Source organism: Dama dama, chromosome 21 (genome assembly GCF_033118175.1).
Source record: "Dama dama isolate Ldn47 chromosome 21, ASM3311817v1, whole genome shotgun sequence".
Classification (NCBI taxonomy): Eukaryota; Metazoa; Chordata; class Mammalia; order Artiodactyla; family Cervidae; genus Dama; species Dama dama.
The window spans coordinates 10,885,991-10,905,514 of record NC_083701.1 but is presented as its reverse complement, the minus strand read 5'-3'; the positions used below and the strand labels follow the sequence as shown (position 1 = coordinate 10,905,514).

General features: G+C 47.4%; 1 protein-coding gene across 1 annotated transcript; it reads right to left on the bottom strand.

Moving 5' to 3' along the window:
* Positions 1-2,099: 2,099 nt before the first annotated feature.
* Positions 2,100-5,288, bottom strand: LOC133042261 (ATPase MORC2-like). The gene is given in 1 exon segment (XM_061122793.1): positions 2,100-5,288. A coding segment is annotated over 1 exon segment (3,078 nt). The 5' UTR covers positions 5,217-5,288; the 3' UTR covers positions 2,100-2,138.
* Between the last annotated feature and the right edge of the window lie 14,236 nt (positions 5,289-19,524).

Sequence of the window (19,524 nt, the reverse complement as noted above, 5' to 3'; positions counted from 1 at the left end):
CATAATGGTTTGACATTTACGTAATTATGAAATGATCATGGTAGTTTATGATCATGGTGTAGATGATGGTGTAGATCATGGTAGATCATGGTGTAAACCATACAGTTATTACAATATTATTGACCATATGTCTTATGCTGTATGTTGTATACCTGTGACTTATTTATTATATAACTAGATGCTCATACCTCTTAATTTCCTGCACATATTTCACCAACCCCAACCCCCTCCCTCTGGCAACCACCCATTTATCCCTGTACCTATGAGTCTATTTTTGGTTTATTTTTTAGGTCCCACATATAAGTGAGATCATGCATTGTTTTCTCTGACTTATTTCACTTAGCATAATACCCTCTAGAACCATTTATGTTGTTAGCAATGGGAAGATTTTTAAATGGTTGAGTAATATTCCATTTGAATGTATATACTAGGGACTTCCCTGGTGGTCCAGTGGTTAAGAATCTGCTTTCTAATGCAGAGGATGCCAATTCAATCCCTCGTCTTGGAACTAAACTACCACATGCCATGAGGCAACTAGGCCCACAAGTTGTAACTAAGACCCAATGCCTTTAAGAAGGATAAAGTTGGATAAAGAAGGTTAAATTTGGATAAAGAAGATATATGCTACATCTTCTTATCCATCAGTCTATTGATGGACACTTAAGTTGCTTCTGCTTCTTGGCTATTGTAAATAATGCTGCAATGAACAGTGGAGTACATATATCTTTTTGAATTTGTGTTTTTGTTTTCTTTGGGTAAATACCCAGCAGGGAAATTGCTGGATCATATGACAGTTCTATTTCTAAATTTTTGAGGAAGCTCCATATCATTTACTGTAATGTCTGCACCAATTTACTATCATTGTAAACTTTACTATGCATTGTAAACTCTAAAGTTCTCTCTACTAATTATTGCTGTGAGTCAGTGAGTACAAAAGATGTGGTGCAGGAGGACTTCCTTTTCTCTACATCCTCACCAACAACTTATCTCTTGTTTTCTTGAAGTCAGGCATTCTGACAGGTGTGAGGTGATATCTCCTTGTGTTTTGATTTGCATTTCTATGATAATTAGTGATGTTGAGCATCTTGTCATGTGAACTGCTTTGTTTTCATGGGAGTCACTTTGACTTTTGAATCAAATGCATTGTAAACTCCAAAGTTCTCTCTACTAATTACTGTGACTGTTAGGCAGTGAATACAAAAGATGTCACACAGTCAAAACTACTGACTCTTGGTGCCTTTGAACTCCCCGCATCATTGCTCTATGAAGTCCTGTTCAAAGCACCTGTCATAATACTTCACACACAGTAGATGCTCAGAAATGCTTGATTAAACAATCCAAGAGGATGCAGTTAGACACCTTTATTTTGCAGATGGAAAGGAGGTTCAGAAGTTCTTTTTCAGTCATCTTGGGGTGTCACTTTTTTCTTCTGAAATTCTCTCACATCTGGAGACCTCTATCAGAGCACTAGGAGGAGGCGTTTTGATTTTTAATTGTATGTGTCTAAGCAGAGAGGTAAGGAGGGGGATGAAATGGCAGAAGCTATTGTATGGTCAGAGCAGCACATTTTTAGGCCTGAAAACTTGATTCTCTCAGTTCACCCAGGTGGAACTGGTCACAGGGCTGGCTCCATGCCTGAACTGCCAGGAGTTTGACAAATGGACCAGGATGCCAAATTAATAATTTCCTCCATGACATTTATATGACTTGAGCATTGGAACAATGAGCATTCACAGAACACTTCCTCCTGGGAGAAATGTCACCTCAAGAGACTAAACCACAGATAAGAAGGGTGTGTAGGTAGCACAGAATTGCACATAGAGAGGTTCTTTATCAAGGCTGTGTGTACTGGGGCACTGGAAAACGTGTGTCCCTTCCTGATTTAGAGATATTAATTTTTTTAAAATTGGAGTACAATTGCTTTATTTTTTTATTTTTTATTTATTTATTTTTTTGTTTCTTTCAAAAAATATTTATAAACTTAGGGTGGAAGATTCAAAGAATCAGAGTCTCTTTCCCACCCAAAGCACAAATATCCCATGAGTCAAACCAAGGTAAGTCCATCAACCCATAAATGAAACGCCACCCTCAGGAGCTCTGCCTTGAGGGGCAGGGGAGCTGATCTCTGGCTCCGGGCCCTAGTCCCCCTTGGTGATCAGGTCCTCGATGTAGGCATCCAGCTCGTCGTCTGTGTTAATGTCTCTTTCCTTTTGCAGGAGTGCCACGATGTTGGTCCTCAGCTTCCGCAGCTTCTCCTCCGTCTCACGCAGCTTTCTCTCGGAGGTGCGCAGGCTCTCCTCAGAAGCCTTGGCCCGCAAGTCGGCGCGGCTCTGGTAGGAATGGCACAGGTTCTGCAGCCCAGCTTCATGCTGCTTGAAGTACTCTTTCAGAGGAAACGATATCAGCTCATCTGAACTCATAGCACTCAGCTCCTTCTTAGAGATGGGGAAACTTGGAGGCAGGAAGTACCGTAAACAATTCCGAAGAATCTGGACGAGGAGGTCAATGGTCTCGTGGTTGGTGCTGGGGGCGATGGTGTCAGGTTCGATGGGGATGCGGTCCGAGGTGGAGGGCTCTGCCGTGGCTACAGCTTGCTGGGCTACCGAATCCTCTGCCGGGGCCACCGCCACCACCACCTCTTCCCTGCCCTCCTGACGTGTGTCCAGGCTCTGATACTCTGGGGACGGGGGCTTCATCAACTGCACGTCCTCGCTGCCTCTCTCCACCCAGCGGTCTCTTGGTGTTGTGTCTGTGGGCACATAGTCAAATTTCACCTTCCACCGCACCGCATTCTTGCCCACCTCCACAGCTGTGACACAGCCTGTGTACCACTCCCTATTCACACGCACCTCCACGTGCAGCCCTTTATCTTTCTGAGCGCTCTTGAGGTCAGCCGAGTCCTCTTCCCCAGAGCCGTCTGAGAGCTCATTCAAGTCCTTCTTTTCCTCTTTCACAGCAAACTTGCCCCTCTTGGACCTCTCCTTCCTCTTCTCAGCCTCTTCCTCTGTTTCTTCCTCATCAGAGACCCCGAGGCTCTGCTTCCGACCAAGAGTGGCCTGCGGGAAGAGTTTAGCGGGCAGCTCTGGCTTCTTGACCACTGGAGTCTTCAGGGCTCGGGGGGAAGGGACCTCCCGAGGGCTCCTGGAGTTGGGCTGGGGAGATGGTAACGGTGACTGCACCGGTGGGCTGGGTCGGGACGCAGGCCTGACCAGAGTGTTGGCAGGCTTCCAGGGTGCCTCGTGAGGCTGGAGTAGCCAGGAAGTGCTGGCCTCCTCCCGGGCGGCTGGGGCAGCAGGCTTTGGGGTGCTACTGATGACAGGAACCTTTCTGGGCTGGCTGGCTGGCCTGGGAGCTTGAAGGGAAGGGGGTCTGCTCGGGGCATTCTTGATCACAGCAGGTAAAGGAGGCGACCAAGGACGCTGAGGTCTACGTGCAGGTTCCTCAGAGGAAGGTCTAGTGGTCACTTCCAAGGGCAGTGTCTTCAGGTCAGCCTGGGAGCAAATGGGTGTGGTTTTCTGCAGGGCCTCCAGCTTCTCCTGCTGCTGGCGGATTTTCTGCCTCAGCTGCTTCTGCCGCTCCTCCTGCGTCTTCGGGTCCTTTCTCAGAGCCCCCAGGGGGAGCTTCTGCTTCTGCTCAGAGGCCTCGCACCAGTCCTGCTCAGGATCAGGGTTCATGGAGCAAACCCAAGTGTCAGGGTAATCCCTCTCCACAGAATTCAGCTGAAAGGGGAGTGTCCGACACTTCAGACACAGATCACACTGGATGGTGGTTGGGATCTCCATGGATCGCCGCCACTTGTAGCGCAGCTCACTGGATGGGGGCTGGTTCCAGTTGGCAGAGAGGTAGCCAAACTCGTCCCAGAATTTGATGATTCCCCGCTGGGCAATGGCGATGTCCTTCCAGTACTGCGCCAGGTGCTCCCCCATGGCCCGCAGCAGGTGCCGGTACTCCTTGGCGTCCACAGAGTCCTGCTTGTTGTGTGTGGGCTTCAGGACCAGGTAGGGCACATCGAGGACCCCAACAACCCCACCACACGCCATCTTGATCAGGCGGCTACAGTTGTAGATGAACATTCTATCCAGGTCCCGTTGTTCGATGTTGACCCTGAAAACAAAGTTCAGTTCCTTAGGTTCTTTAAGTGCTCGCTGCTTAGCCTCCTTGATCCACTTCTTGACGTTGGCTTCCCTGCGCAGAGTAATGGCTGTGTTCTGGACCTGTCGCAACATCACCCTGGAGTCCGGTGTGAGATCTCCGCCCAGGCGCACTACCAACATCCGAGCTTTGCTTTCTGCCTCCCGTGCCTTCTCTTCAGCAATCCTCGCCACGTGCTCAGCCTTCTTCACCTCCTGCTCCGCGCGGGTCTTGAACCGGCTTGATGTGTACTTGTACATCCTGGGTTTGTACAGGCAGCAGGAGAGCCTCTTGGTCTGCACCTTGTGCCCATGGATGAAGATCCGCATCCGGGGATCAATGTAGAGCAAGGCAGCGTAGGCATGGAAGGAGCGGCGCTCTGGCTTGGTGCCCTCCGGGGAAATCTCTGCCATCTGGATATCCCTTGGATTTGAGATTATGTCCAGCTCTGGCTCTCTGTTATCCATAAGTTTGAGGTTGAAGATGATTACCAGCGTTCCGCTGTCCCCAGGAATCTTCATGAACTGAGTCATCACCTCCTCTTCATTGCGGAAGGGAGAATATTTGTAGATGAGTTCTGTCTCGATGGCAAACTTCTCCACGTTATCTGTGACAGGTTCCCGGTTTCGAGCGTTCCAAGTGGGCAATGGGACTATCACCTCATCAATGCCCTCCTCCTCATGAAAGGTGCGTGACAGGAAGAGGCAGGTCATGGTGTCTTCCTTCTTGGTGAAGAGGATAAAATCTTTCCCGATGTGCATCGAGCCCAACTTTAACCCATTCCCGTACTGCCCAATCTGGGTGGACTCAGGCGTTCGCTTGGCCGACTTCCCAAACTGGATCACGCTGGCAGCATCACTTGGATCCATTCCCGCTCCATCATCCAAAAAACAAAGCATAAATCCTCCTCAAAGGTCCTCTCGCCTTTCTGCATAAATAGCAATTCTCGTGGCATCAGCATTTCTTGCATTATCAACTAGTTTAGCAAGAGCACCAAACAAGAATTCATGAGTGGTTGAATTTGTATGTAGATATTCGAAGGTTAGCTGAGCTCGATTCAGACTGCTGTAATTCGTGAGAGCCATGAGTGTGGTGATGTCTCCAGTTCTTTAACCACAATCCTGAAGTCTAGCAACTTCAGTCGTAAAACTGGACAGCCACACATGTCTTCGCCATCAGTGATCCCAGGATCCTTAAATAAGCCCCAAACTGGCGACCACGATGTTGCTCAAGTGTATATGGCGTTAGTTCCGGCTTCACCACCTACTAACTGAAAGATTTCCTAAGCGCTGAAGACTGATTTCCGTTTTCAAAGCCCAGATCAAACGGAGCTTGCTGTGCGCCCCGATCTCCTCAGGGTAGTGAGTCAAATTACCTCACAGTGGCCCACTAAGGCGCCACAGAACTGACCCACCCAATCAACTCAGGCGGGCCGCGCCCCGCCCCCTGGCCCTCAGACAGCGGAGCGGCCTCAGCCCCTCAGGCCCTCACCAGGCCTCGGTCCCCGTGGTCTTCTCCTCACGGAGACAAGTTAGTCCCAGTTTTCAAGGCCCGGATCGAGGGCAGTGGGGAGCTCACCACCCGACTGGGCCTTGCCCGGCGCTCACAGCTGCCTTTGTCCCTCTCCACGGAACTGGAACCCAACAACCGCAGGGCGCTCTGGGAACCAGGCGCTGCCGCCACTTCCGCCGCCGCCGCCGCCGCCGCCGCCGCCGCCGCCGCGAGACCAGCCGCCCTCGCGCCGGGCTAGATGAGATGGTGACAGGACTCACACTGCAAAATTCGGCGTCTAGGGCTGCTCTGCCGAGGCCGCCACCGCCACCTCTTTGTCTCCACCAGTGCACACAACCCGGCCTGCCTCGCGCACTCCCCGAAGCCCCAGGTCCCCGAGGCCTCCGGCTAATTGGAGTATAATTGCTTTAAAATATTGCATTAGTTTCTGGTGTACAACAAACTGAATCAGCTTTATGTATACATGTATCTCCTCCCTCTTGAACCCCCCCCCCCCCACCCTCCCTCCCCCCACCACCACTCCAGGTCATCACAGAGCACCGAGCTGATCTTGTGCTATTCAGCCTTCCCACTGGCTGTCGGTTCTACACATTCTAGTGTATATATGTCAATGCTACTCTCCCAGTTTGTCCCACCCTTCCCTTCCCCCACATTGTGTCCACAAGTCCATTCTTTGCATCTGGGTCATGACTCCTGACCCCTGCAAATACCAGTCTGAAGGGCCGTCATCATAAAATCCACAAACAATAAATGCTGGAGAGAGTGTGGAGAAATGGGACTCCTCTTGCACTGTTGGTGGGAATGTAAACTGATACAGCCACTATGGAGAACAGTATGGAGGTTCCTTAAAAAGCTAAAAGTAGAGCTACTATATCACCCAGCAATGCCACTACTGGGCATATACTCTGAGAAAACCATAATGCAAAAAGACACATGTACCCCAATGTTCACTGCAGCACTATTTACGATAACCAGGACATGGAAGCAGCCTAAATGTCCACTGATAGATGAATAAAGATGTGGTACATATATACAATGGAATACTACTCAGCCATAAAAGGAACAAAACTGGGTCATTTGTAGTTATGTGGATGGACCTAAGGTCTGTCATACAGAGTGTAGTAAGTCAGAGAAAAACAAATATCATATATTAACACATCTATATGGCATCTAGGGACATTTGTGTTCATTCATTCATTTACTTATTCATTTTATGTCTCTTGAGCCTGCCCTGTGTTAGGCACTGGGAATACCAGAACGAATATATTTCCATCTCTGTTCTTAAGGTTTCAGTTCAGTGGAGAAGATTGATAAAGAGGAAGATAGCACATGGTGATTTGGACAATTTCCTCCAATAGCTGTGCAGGTTCCTGGCTGCATCAGTTATCTGGTGATGGGTAACAAACCTTCCCGAACTTTGTGATGTCAAGCAGCCACAAACGCTTACTGCTCCTTAGCCTGTGCTTCAGGCTGCTTAGGTCTGGTTTCAGCTGGCTTCCTCATCTAGCCTGCAAGCAGCTCCAGGTCACTAGATGGCTCTGCTTCGGGAGCTTGGCTGGTGTTCCACGGTTTTCCTGGAGGATGGTCTCCCGTCCTCCAGCAGGCTGGCCTGGGCTTGCTCACACTGCAGGGAGCAATGCCGTGCAAGGGCTCTTGGGGGTCTGGACTCGGGACTGGTGGCCCATTGCTCCCACCACATTCCATCGACCCAAGCATCACAAGGCTGGTTCAGGTAAAAAGCGCAATGAAACAGACCCCCCTTTCCTTTGATGGAAAGAGCCGTAAAGTGGTGCCGGAAAGTGCTCAGATCCAGGGAGGAGTGAAGAACGGTGGTGGCTATTTTTGCCATCAGCTGTGATGACTCATGCAGACGTGTGTGGTTGAAATTGGCTGGCTATGTAGGGAACCTGGGGCAGGAAGAAAAGTTAGATAATTGAAAAAAAAAATCAGGTTATACAACACCTCATTAAATGAAGGTTAATTTGCTGAAAGTGGTATCATGTTTCTCCTGCAGTGAAGGTTTCTCTCTAAATCCCTGGGACTGAGGTCAGCTTGATGCTCTGTGATGACCTAGAGGGGTGGCATGGGGGAGGTGGGAAGGAGGTCCAAGAGGGAGGGGATATATGTATACAGACAGCTAATTGACGTTGTACAGCAGAAACCAACACAATATTGTAAAACAGTTATCCTCAAATTAAAAAAACTCCCCGGGACCAATCAGAGAAGGGCGGTGAGAAACATACAGCCAGGTTTCACCCACGCAAGTCAGCATGATGGTCTTTACAGGACGCCTGTGATGAGGGCAGGAGCCTCCAGGACATAGGCGCTCACTGAAGCCTGGGGACTTAGTCCATGCAGGCTGGCGGGGAGATGAAAAAAAAATTTTTTTTAAGTAGTCAACAAGTAGGACAGCAGAGCAAGAGAGGACCCAGAGATTCAAACTCAGGGTTGGAAGATAGATAACAAGGTAAGATGACATTTGAATAGATAGAAGCTTGGATTCTTGTAAATACCAAGCGACCACTGTACTATTTATACTCTATGTGGCTTGTGCCATTTTGCTGTGCTGGGGACACCTGCTAAGGTTCCAGTGGGATCCTAGATAATAACTTGGTATCTCAGGACTTGTAAAAAGCATGCATGCTTAGTCGTGTCTGACTCTTTGCCACCCAAGGACTGTAGCCTGCCAGGCTCCTCTAGGCAAGAATACTAGAGTGGATAGCCATTTCCTTCTCCAAGGGATCTTCCCGGCCCAGGGATCAAACCTGGGTTTCCTGAAGTGCAGGCAGATTCTTCACCATCTGAGCTTCCAGGGGAGCCCCATTTTAAAAGGCACATTAAGTTCTCAATAGAATGCCTGACCCATAGTAGGGTCTCAACAAATGATTGCCATTATACTATCATTACTGTTTTTAGTGTAGCTAGTTTCCCAGATTGGAGGTCTGGGGGTCTCATCCCTCTCTGTACTGAGATGTTCCCTCCCTATGAGTTCTACTGTCAGTCAGGTGAGTGGGAACCCAGCTTGAGGAAACAGCTGGGAGGGGGTGGAACGGAGGGGGTGCAGTGAGAGCACAATCTGTATCCTTTCTAAAAACGGCTCTCATGGGAGAAAATTACTAATCACTGCCATTCTTCTGCATCTGGTGTTAATTCTTCCAGGTAAAGGGTACTATAAATGGAGTGTTAAGTTCTTAATTTAGAGTGTTTGTGGGGGGGTGTTGCAGTTATTCATTTTATTAGTCACTGCTCAAGGCTTTGGAAAGAGCAGAAGTTTTGATGTTGAAGGAAATATCTCACTTGCATCATGGAGCTTTTCTTTTGAATGCTCTTGTGCTGGATTTAGAAACAGGTGGGCCATCGCGAGTGTTATAGGTGTTTGGTGTGCTCTCATAGGGGAGAGGATTGAAAGTAACAAGGATGAACTTCATATCACACGGGCTATTGTAGTAGCCTTCTGATAGGCCTCCTGTTCCCACTTTATTCTTCTCCAACCCTTTTTCTATATGGAAGCCAAGGTGGTTTTCTTAAAATCAGATGTTGAAGGACCTACTGTATAGCACAGGGAACTCTGCTTGATGTTCAGTGGCAGCGTGGATGGGGGGGTTTGGGGGAGCATGTGTGTGGCTGAGTCCCTTTGCTATTCACCTGAAACTATCACTACGTTGTTAATCGGCTGTATGCCAATGTGGGCTTCCCAGGTGGCACAGTGATGAAGAATCCACCTGCCAATGAGGAGACTCGAGTTCAATCGCTGGTCAGGAAGATCCCCAGGAGAAGGGAACGGCAACCCACTCCAGTATTCTTGCCTGGAGAGTTCCGTGGACAGAGGAGCCTGGTGGGCTACAGTCCATGGGGTTGCAAAGAGTCAGACACGATTGAGCAGCCAACAACCTGAACCTGATGTGTGTGTGGCTGGTTCACTTTGCTGTACTGTAGAAGCTAACACAGCATTGTAAAACAACTATAATCCAACAACAAAGTTTTTAGAAAGAACTTACTGCTTTTAAAATGGTGATTAGGGAAAACCTCTGTAAGAAGATGACTGAAGCTGAAACCCAAAGGATAAGAAACAGCCAGTTATTAGAGGGGGCACTGCTGGTGCAGAAGCAAGGTAGAAGGAGACCAATATGACTGGAGCTTAGTCAACAAAGAGGAGACAAGGGGTGATTTGAAGATGTGAGTTCAAGACTATGGTCTGAAATCCTAAGCAAGGAGTGGAATTGTACCCAGTGTAATGGAAATATGCTTTTGATGATCACCTCTTATTTGATTGCCTTCCCATTTAGATCCCCACGGAGCATTGAGTAGAGTTCCCTGTGCTATACATCAGGTTCTCATTAGCTGTCTATTTTACATATAGTATCAATAGTGTATGTATCTCAATCCCAATCTCCCAGTTTCATTCCACCCCACTTTCCCTCTGGGTACCCATAAAAAGCAGAACCTTCTTAAGACAGCAAAACTTTTGTTGATGTATGGCAGAAACCAACACCATGTCATAAAGCAATTATTCTCCAATGAAAAACAATTTTGTTAAAAAAGAAAATCATTGCAAAAGCCTTGCCCTTTTCAATTAGTGACTAATTAAATGGCTAGTGATTAGTGATTAATGACTAGTGACTAATAACATGAACAATCCCACCCCCCCAACACTTTACATTTCACCAGCCAGTAGTTTCTTTCTCATCAATAGACAGTAGTGATGTTAACAAATAATTTTTTGTTTCTTAAATTGCATAGTGCCTCTCTATACCACTGGCTTCTGGCCAGAACTTCTTATTGTGAGCCATGAACTTCCTACCAGACCCACTAGTCATAAGGCTGAGTAAGACCAGGAAAAATCACCACAAAGTGAGAGTGAGATCAGGTTTGAGCAGGTCTGGGGGCGGGGGGGCGGCAGAAATGTGTTACATAAAGTGTGTGTGACCCACCCCTGATGCTGTAAAGTGGGACCCTGGTCCATGTGGATGCTATGCAGGATTTTATGTTAGTGAATCAATTACTCTGTAAGCTCTCAGATGCTGTCCTACATCTTATGGGTGGGAAGGACACAGATCCAGAGAGATGGGATTCCATCATAAGCGTCAGCACTGTTCTTGGCAAAAAGTAGGCACTTGGTAAATCTTAGCTACATGAATACTTTCTCCATCACAGGTAACTATCACAGGTAACGCCTCTGCCCTGGAGTTGGTACAATGGATTGAATCTTTCTGTCCTCCCTGTCAGATGCCTGTTAATAAATTTTTCTGTTGAGATTTTCAAGCAGATAGCATAATGGTGGAGCTGATGGTTTAAATTGCCCACTGTATTTCCAGCATAAGAAGCAGAGTGTTCCTGCATGGAAGAAGCCCATGGTGTGAATCTGATTTCTTTTGTCTGGTCCAGAGTGCTGTTGGTAGACTGCAGCCTAGATGTGGTTGATCAAACATGGAATGATATAAAGATAAAATCTTGTAAAGGGGATTTATGGTTGTTAAATTAATTGAAATACTTCAGGATCCACAAATTCTCATTCAGAGTCCCAACTATTTGGGAAATATATGAAGATTAATGAAAAAAATTCTGGAATATTTTCTTTGCTTGACTTTGAACATGGTTGAGAAGAGTCCGTGACTTGAGGGGCTGACCCAGAGTCTCTATTTCTGTACCTGTTGGACAGACTTGTAGCTTTGTTTTTGGTTCCATGGAGTGAAGACTACTGATCATATCTAAGAATATATAAAGCTAAACCAATGCTTTGTTAGTTCTGCATTTGAGAGTTGTGAGAAATAAAGAAATAATTTGTCTGCTGCTATTTTAACAGCACCTTGTTCTCCATTCTCTTCCTTTTCTTGACCTCAGGCTAATTTTTTTGTGTGTGTCAGAATCAGCGCTCAGGTTGGACTGTTGTTGTTTTAACCCAAGCCATAGAATCAGGGGATGTGCAGATTGGAAGAGAGGATCCAGGCCAATACTTCTAATTTTTCAGCTAGGGAAATTGAGGCTCAGAGCGGTCATATGGGGACCCAAACCTTACGAGTGAAGTTAGCAAAGGAATTGGGATTCCAAATAGGATTCTGGTCTCATCTTGTCATGTACCTCTTGTTGCATCAATGAAATGGACCTACTAGCTACTGTTCCTACTATCCTGGAAAAAGAGAAGCAAAGACTAGCAGAGACTATAGGAAAGGAAGAGGTGAGGAGGAACTTCTCCCTGGCGTGTCGTGTCCTTGCTCTTTTCATCCTTGCACACAACTTTGTGGTTGATATGTTGAAGCTTCATTTTTGATGCACAAGCCATTGGGCCATCTCAAAGTGATGGTCTGCTATTGCTGTTTAGTCGCTAAGTCGACTCTCTGTGACCCCACGGACTGTAGCTCATCAGGCTCCTCTGTCCATGGGATTCTCCAGGTGAGAAAACTGGAGTGGGTTGCCATTTCCTTCTTCAGGGGATTTTCTCAACCCAGGTATCGAACCCGCGTCTCCTGCATTGCAGTTGGATTCTTTACCACTGAGCTATCAGGGAAGCCCAATGATCTGTTGGCATGTCTTAATTAAGATCTTTGATGAGAACCAAGATAACAGTCTTAATAACTGTAGCTAATATTTTTGGAATACTGGTGATGAGCTAGCTATCTGTAAACTGTACCTTTGAATTCTTCATGACAGCCATTGGAGATGAGCACTGTGATAATTCCGTGGACAGGTAAGAAACCAAGGAGAGGTGGATAAATCAAGATCACTCAGAGGGTAAATACGGAAGCTGGAACGTGAGTTCTGCTCTGTTGTCCCTGGTTTCTACCAAGGGTTCAACATCATTACTTGCACCCAGTCAGGAGCTAAAGAAACCTGTAAGGGACGATGGGCACATCTCGGGTCCCCATTGCCCTGTGTAACAGTAGCCACCTCAGTCTCAAATGTGAACAGAGCATACACCCCAGTACGCAGTATGGAGGTGAGGGGTACTTCATCTGCTCTGCCCTCTCCTGCTTTCTATTTTTGAAAATGAAAAAATATGTGCTTTTAAGAATAATTAAATGCAATGTGCAATAATTGATTCACTGAATGATTCAACAACAAAAAAAGCAAAAAGAAAACTATGGTTTTAAGACATTATTAAGATAATCAGGGAGAGTTAAACATGGACTGTATATTAACTAACACTGTATCTTTGGTAAAATCCTGAACAGGTCAATTGCTTTGTGATCATGTTCCCGACCTTGGGAGTTAGAAGAACTTAGGGGTAAAGGGTCATGATATCAAATTTGATCAAGTGCTATTAATTGGTAAACCTAGAGGAAGGGTATACAGGGGTTCATTGTATTATTATTTCAATTTTTCTGTACAATTGAATTTGCTATAATGAAAAATTGAAAAGATCCCACTCTTCAGTTATCACAAAAGTAAAACATTTTTATTGTGTAAAGTTAAAAATTTAGTGAAGAAAAAATGAAGAATATAAATATATAATCCTATCACCCAAAGTGCTGGTTTTCAAAAATGTAAACGGCTCTTCTAAGGTAGAAATAGATATTATGTTGTCATCCTGTAATATTCACATTCTGTATATGTGCATATGTGACTCAAACAAAAGTTTCATATACACTGTCTTTGCTATATTTACCACCTTTTATACTTCCATTTAGTTTTTTTTTTTTTAAATGCTTATTTGGGATTTCCCTAGTGGTCCAATGGTTAGAAATCCACCTGCCAATGCAGAGGTCATGGGTTTGATCCTGGTCTGGAAAGATTCCACATGCCACAGAACAACTAAGCCTGTTCTTAGTCTGAGCTCTGGGACCCGTGGGCCGCAACCATGAGGCATGTGGCAACTGCTGCAGCCTCTGCTCCGCAGCAAGAGAAGCCACCGCAACGAGAAGCCCGCACATTGCAGCTAGAGAGGGGCTGACCCCTGCTCACCGCAACTAGAGAAAGCCCACGCTCAGCGACGAAGGCCCACCACGGCCAAATAAATAAATAATTTTAAATCCTTATTTGGTTTACACACTCACCAGTCACCGGTTGTTTAAAACACATGACCTAGAATAAGTTGCCTAGAATAAAGTTAGTTGATAGGAGCCCTGGACCCAGGGTCACCCTCCATAATCTTCTACTCCCTGTTCTATTATCCGAGGTCTTCCTGGGCATCCCAGGATAGCGTAGGTCAGAAAAGCAGTCTGCTTTTCATAATGTTGGGGTTATTGTCTTGACTTCATGATGGCCTGAGGCAGTGCATCTTCAGGTGGGCTTGGCTGCCCTCTGGTGTGTCCACCTTCACAAAATCTCACAGAAACAAGATCTCCTCCAGATGGCAACCTGTTCCCTCCCCTTCCTGCCAACATCACCTGAACAATCCACATCTCCTCTGTGGGAGACAGCCAGGAGACAAGCCAGCACAATCCCCTCTTCAGTTCAGGGCTATTTGATGCCATGGATCTTGTTTGGTGATGTGCACAGGACTTGGACGGTCAGAACTTGAAAACTGGACTGGGGTGTTTCTCATTTCTTAGTGCCGTGGCGCTGCTCAGGGCTGTTAAACATCTTTGAAATATCCAGCTTCAAAAGAAGCTGTAGAACATCAAGATTATGTAAATGTGTGTGCATGCTAAGTCACTTCAGTCATGTCCAACTCTGTGTGACCCTATGGACTAAAGCCCACCAGTATCCTCTGTCCACTGGATTCTCCAGGTAAGCATACTGGAGTAGGTTGCCATTTCCTCCTCCAGGGGACCTTCGAAACCCAAGGACTGAACCTGTGTCTCTTACATCTCCTGCATTGGTAGGCATGTTCTTTACCACTAGCACCACCTGGGAAGCTAAAATTATATAAATGCTACATGGCAAATGGCAACCCACTCCAGTACTCTTGCCTGGAAAATCCCCTGGACAGAGGAGCCTGGTAGGCTACAGTTCATGGGGTCATAAAGAGTCCAACAGGACTGAACAACTTCACTTTCTTTCATGTGACAAATACTGGGAAGATGACTAATCCCAGCGCTGAATATCTAACAGTAGCCCAAGCATGGAGGAGGCTAGCTTCCTTCCTGTCCCTCTTTTTCTCTCTCCCTTTCTTCCTTCCTTCCTTCCTTTTTCTCTTTCTTTCTTTCCCTTCCTTCTTCCCCCTTTTCCTTCCTTCCTCCTCCCCTTCTTTCTTTCTTTCCTCCTTAAAATAGTTTTGCATCTTCCACTTCTTTCACTGTGAGAGTCGACCCACTGTATTATGATTACTTGCCTTTTCTTCTAATGTGTAGGTTTGGAGAGAGTAAGAACTGTATAAATTTTTCCCCCTGCTGTGTTCTTTTTTAAAAGATAAATGATAGTATTTTAAAATTATTTATTTTTCGCTGTGCTGGTCTTTGTTGCTGCGCGAGGGCTTTTGTCTGATCGCAGAGAGCAGGGGCTACACTTGGGATGCGGTGTGTGGGCTTCTCTTGAGCACAGGCTCACGGGCTCACGGGCTTCAGCAGCTGCGGCCCGTGGGCTCAGTACTTGTGGCTCCCGGACTCCAGAGCACAGGCTCAATAGTTGTGGTGGACAGGCTTTGTGGCTCCATGGCATGTGGGATCTTCCCGGGCCAGAGGCTGAACCCGTGTCCCCAGCATTGGCCCATCTGGATGGGAAAGCCGTTAAAACCTGATCACCCAAATAAATGTGTTATGAACAGCTGTGATGACAGCTATGAAGGAAAACCATGTCCGATAGCCTTGAGAATCCCCATCACTCTTCTGCCTCACAAAGAACCTGTGTTCAGGTGACATCATGACTTCTCAGATATGACTTGCTGGGAAACCAAAGCTCTCGGGGTGTGTCTGTTGGTGAATGTCAGAGGATGCCTGTCGGGGTAAGACAGAAGCTGTGGAGAGAGAGAGTTAGCTTCATTCTACTTATTAGGCTGAGCTCCTCTTTCTCATCTGGGGTAAGCCTGAACTGGGGTAATACTACCCATCTAGTACAGCTTCTTTTTTAAAATTTTGACTCTTTGTGACACAGATGTATAGAATAGTCTTTTGGACTCTGTGGGAGAGGGCGAGAGTGGGGTGATCTGAGAGAATAGCATTGAAACATGTATATTATCATATGTGAAACAGATCGCCAGTGCAGGTTCGATGCATGAGGCAGGGTGCTCAGGGCTGGTGCACTGGGACGACCCTGAGGGATGGGATGGGCAGGGAGGTGGGAGGGGGGTTCAGGATGGGGACACATGTATACCTATGGCTGATTCATGTGAATGTGTGGCAAAAACCACTACAATATTGTAAAGTAATTAGCCTCCTATAAAGAAAAATAAAATAAAATTTTGACTCTTTGTTCACCATGGGTTTCTTTTTGCATCACCTTTTTATTCTTTTCTTTTTGCATCAACTTTTATTTCTATCTATTTATTTTTGGTCACACCCCGCAGCATGTGGGATCTTGGTTCCCAACCAGGGATTGACCTCTTGCCCCCTGCATCGGAAGTGCAAAATCTTAACCACTGAACTGCCAGGGAAGTCCTTAACAATTGCTGAGAGGAATAAATTAGACCATTCAAGGACGTGTAGGCAGGGGACAACTTAGATAAGTGCGTGCGTGCGTGCTAGGCCCCTCTATCCATGGGATTTTTCAGGCAAGAATACTGGATTGGGTTGCCATTCCCTCCTCCAGGGGATCTTCCCGACCCAGGGATGGAACCTATGTCTCTCCTGTCTCCTGCATCGGGAGTTGGGTGCTTTACCACTAGCGCCGCCTGGGGAGCCCTCGACGACAGCAGTGGCATGGAATTTCTCAGCAGCGCCCCAGTGATCAGACTCCTCCTACAGTCAGTGAACCAGGTGGAATAATCAGAGGCAGAGGGTGTGTTGGGCCCCGAGCCAAGGGAGGGAAAGCCATGGAGACGCTTCAGGCCGTGATACGGTGGGCTACGTGCCGCAAGAGCCTCCATAGGACTTTGCACCCAGTCGGAGGTGAGGACGGAGTCAGCCTGCGGAGAGCCTGGGAAGGCCGCGGCCCGTTCTTTACGGCTGTTATTCCTACAGGCGACCACGAGATGGCAGCAAAGGAGAGCGGGTCCCTGTGACGAGGCGGTCACGGTTCTCAGGGCTCCTACCCACTTACTTCCGGACACCTGGTGTCCCTGCATTAGGACACGGAGGACGCTCACTGCTTCCTGAGCTTCCCGGACCTGTGGGCCGTGCAGATCCTAATTGCTTATCCTCTTTGAAGTGGCCTGCTGCTGCTCAGATGTGAAGGGACAGCACATTCCGTCGGACGCTTTCTGACCGCGGTCTGGCAGAGCTGTGAAAACACCCACAAAGAAGGGCATTGGGTTGGATCTCGAGTCTTAAATGGTCCCCACTGGGGCATTGGGGGTGTGGATGAGGAGTCAGGGTGGGGTGTGACCAGATCAGATTTGTGATGTCTCAAGGTATCATCACCTACTGATACAAGAGTAGAGTAGGAATCTTTACACCGTCATCTCATTTCGAGACCAGTGTTATGTTTATGGCTGCTCATGTTTCAGGTCAAATATTTTCTCCTCTGAGATGTTCCCCTCCTTTGAAAGTAGCTCACCCCTTTTTCTTTTTTTAGGTTTATTAATGACTGCAACGCAGGAGACCCAGGTTCGATTCCTGGGTTGGGAAGATCCCCTGGAAAAGGAAATGGCAACCCACTCCAGTATTCTTGCCTGAAGAATTCCATGGGCCGGGGAGCCTGGTGGGCTACAGTCCATGCAAAGAGTTGGACACAACTGAAAGATTAACACACACACCCAATGTTCTTTTTTAAAATTAATCTTTACTACAGTATAAAGTAATTAGCCTCCAACTAATAAAAAATAAATGGGAAAATAAATAAATAAAATTAATTTTTACTACAGTGTAGTTGCTTTACAGTGCTGTGTTAGTTTTTCCTATACAACAAAGTGAGTCAGCTATACATATGTGTGTGTGAGCTTGGACACAACCGAGCGACTCTTTGTGACCCCTTGGACTCTAGCACACCAGGCTCCTCTGTCCATGGAATTTTCCAGGCAAGAAGACTAGAGTGGGTCACCATTTCCTCCTCCAGGGGATCTTTTTGACCCAGGGATGGAACTAGTCTTTTGCATTGGCAGGGGGATTCTTTACCACTGCACCACCCGGGAAGCTCATGTGTGTACATATATCCCCTCTTTTTTTGGATTCCCTTCCCGTTTAGGTCACCATAAGGCACTGAGTTGAGTTCCCTGAGCTACACAGTAGGTTCTCCTTAGGTACCCGTTTTATACATAGTGTCAATATGTGTACACGTTAATCCCAATCTCCCAATTCATCCCAGCCCCTGCTTTCTATCACACTTCTTCAAAGCACTTCCTGCCATCAGAAGTAATTTCATGTCTCTATTTCTAAGTTGCTTTCGTGTGTCTGTGCTTCTCCGCTCACCAGGACATTTAGGACAGTGTTGGCGGTGATTTCAGAAGTGGAGCCCCACCTGGCATACAGGTGAGCGCTCAGACAAGAACTGATGAACTTGAAACAAATCCTGTCCCCCCACCATCCCCGCAGTGTAGCTGTCCCTCTCCCTTGTGACATCCTGAGCTTTCCTGCAATGCATGGATCACACATTTATTTGGGGGCTTGTCTCCTGTTCTGCTCCTCAGGGGTCTTCCGGGTCAAGGACAGAAGGCCACATCCTGTGTTCATTACCCTGTTCCAGGCATTTGGGGGCTGAACCACAAGGAGATGTTAAGGCATGTGATAAAGGTTAGGTCTGGGATGAGCCTACATTTCTCTTTCTGTTCAGGGCTGTTTCCACCTCCAGCAAAGATCTGGGAACCAGAAGAGCCCCTGCCCACCCATCTTCATGGGAAACTTTAAACAAGCCTGTTCTTGTCCCAGCGCTAAGTGGGCTGGGCATGGTTAGAGGTGGTTTTCCCCCAAGAACACCTTGAATTGATGTGCCAAGCTCGTGAGGGAGAGATGGCCAGTCCCTTTCTCTGTGTGTGCGGGAAACGAGGGCCTGGAGAGATGAAGTGACTCTCCCAGGCGTTGCAGCTTAGAAGAGGTGGAAGCAGCCTTTGAACTTGGCACTTGACCACCTCTGAATGCAGATGTGACCTGAGAGAAGGAGATAAACAGAAGACTTTTGATTTTGGCTGCTCATTCTCTCTACTGATTCTCTTAACCTTGCCTCAATCCTCTGCAATCGGCTCCCAGAGAAGAGTCAAATCTTCTTGTCTTGCAGGCATTTGCATCGAGATCCCTGTGGCCCCTGTAATTGGTGGCTGGACACGTACTTGAAAGAGCCCTCCTGGGCTGCCAGCTCCCTCTCCACCTGCCTGCTTGTTCTGGGCTCTGCAGAAGCGCTTGCCAGCCTTCTGCAGGACTGGATGCTGCTGCAAACGCTATCAAAAGGCGAGGTTCTGCCCCAGGCTTTCCTGTTCCCTGCTGACTCCCCGCCTCCACCTCTCCTGGAGTGTCACCTTGGGTGGCCAAGCCCGGCCTCCCTTCCTGTCCTGGATTTGAGGCTGATGGCATTTCCTCTGCCGGCTTTGGAGGTGTGCCCGCGGCCCCCATGCTGCTCTCTGCAGCCTGCCTGCCTGCCCTGCCCTCCCTGTTAGCGACTGGGAAAATAAATGAAAATGATGTGAGCGGAGAGTAAATCTAATGAGCGGGAGACAAGACTGGAGTCTGAGACTGAGGCTTGAGCTAAATGGGGCCTCTATGTGTGATCTTTAAGCCACAGAGGAAATCAACAGCCTGAGTAAAGCAAAGGGTAACAGACCCTTTTCTCTGAAGGGGGCGTTGGCTCTAAAGGAGTGAACCTGTGGGCCTCCTGGCATAGAAGCCTTTCTGTGCCCCACCTCCTTCCTTGATTACAGGAAACAGGCTTCGTTCAGCCTCCATGACCTTCCCTGAGTTCCAAGGAGCAGGTTCAAACAGT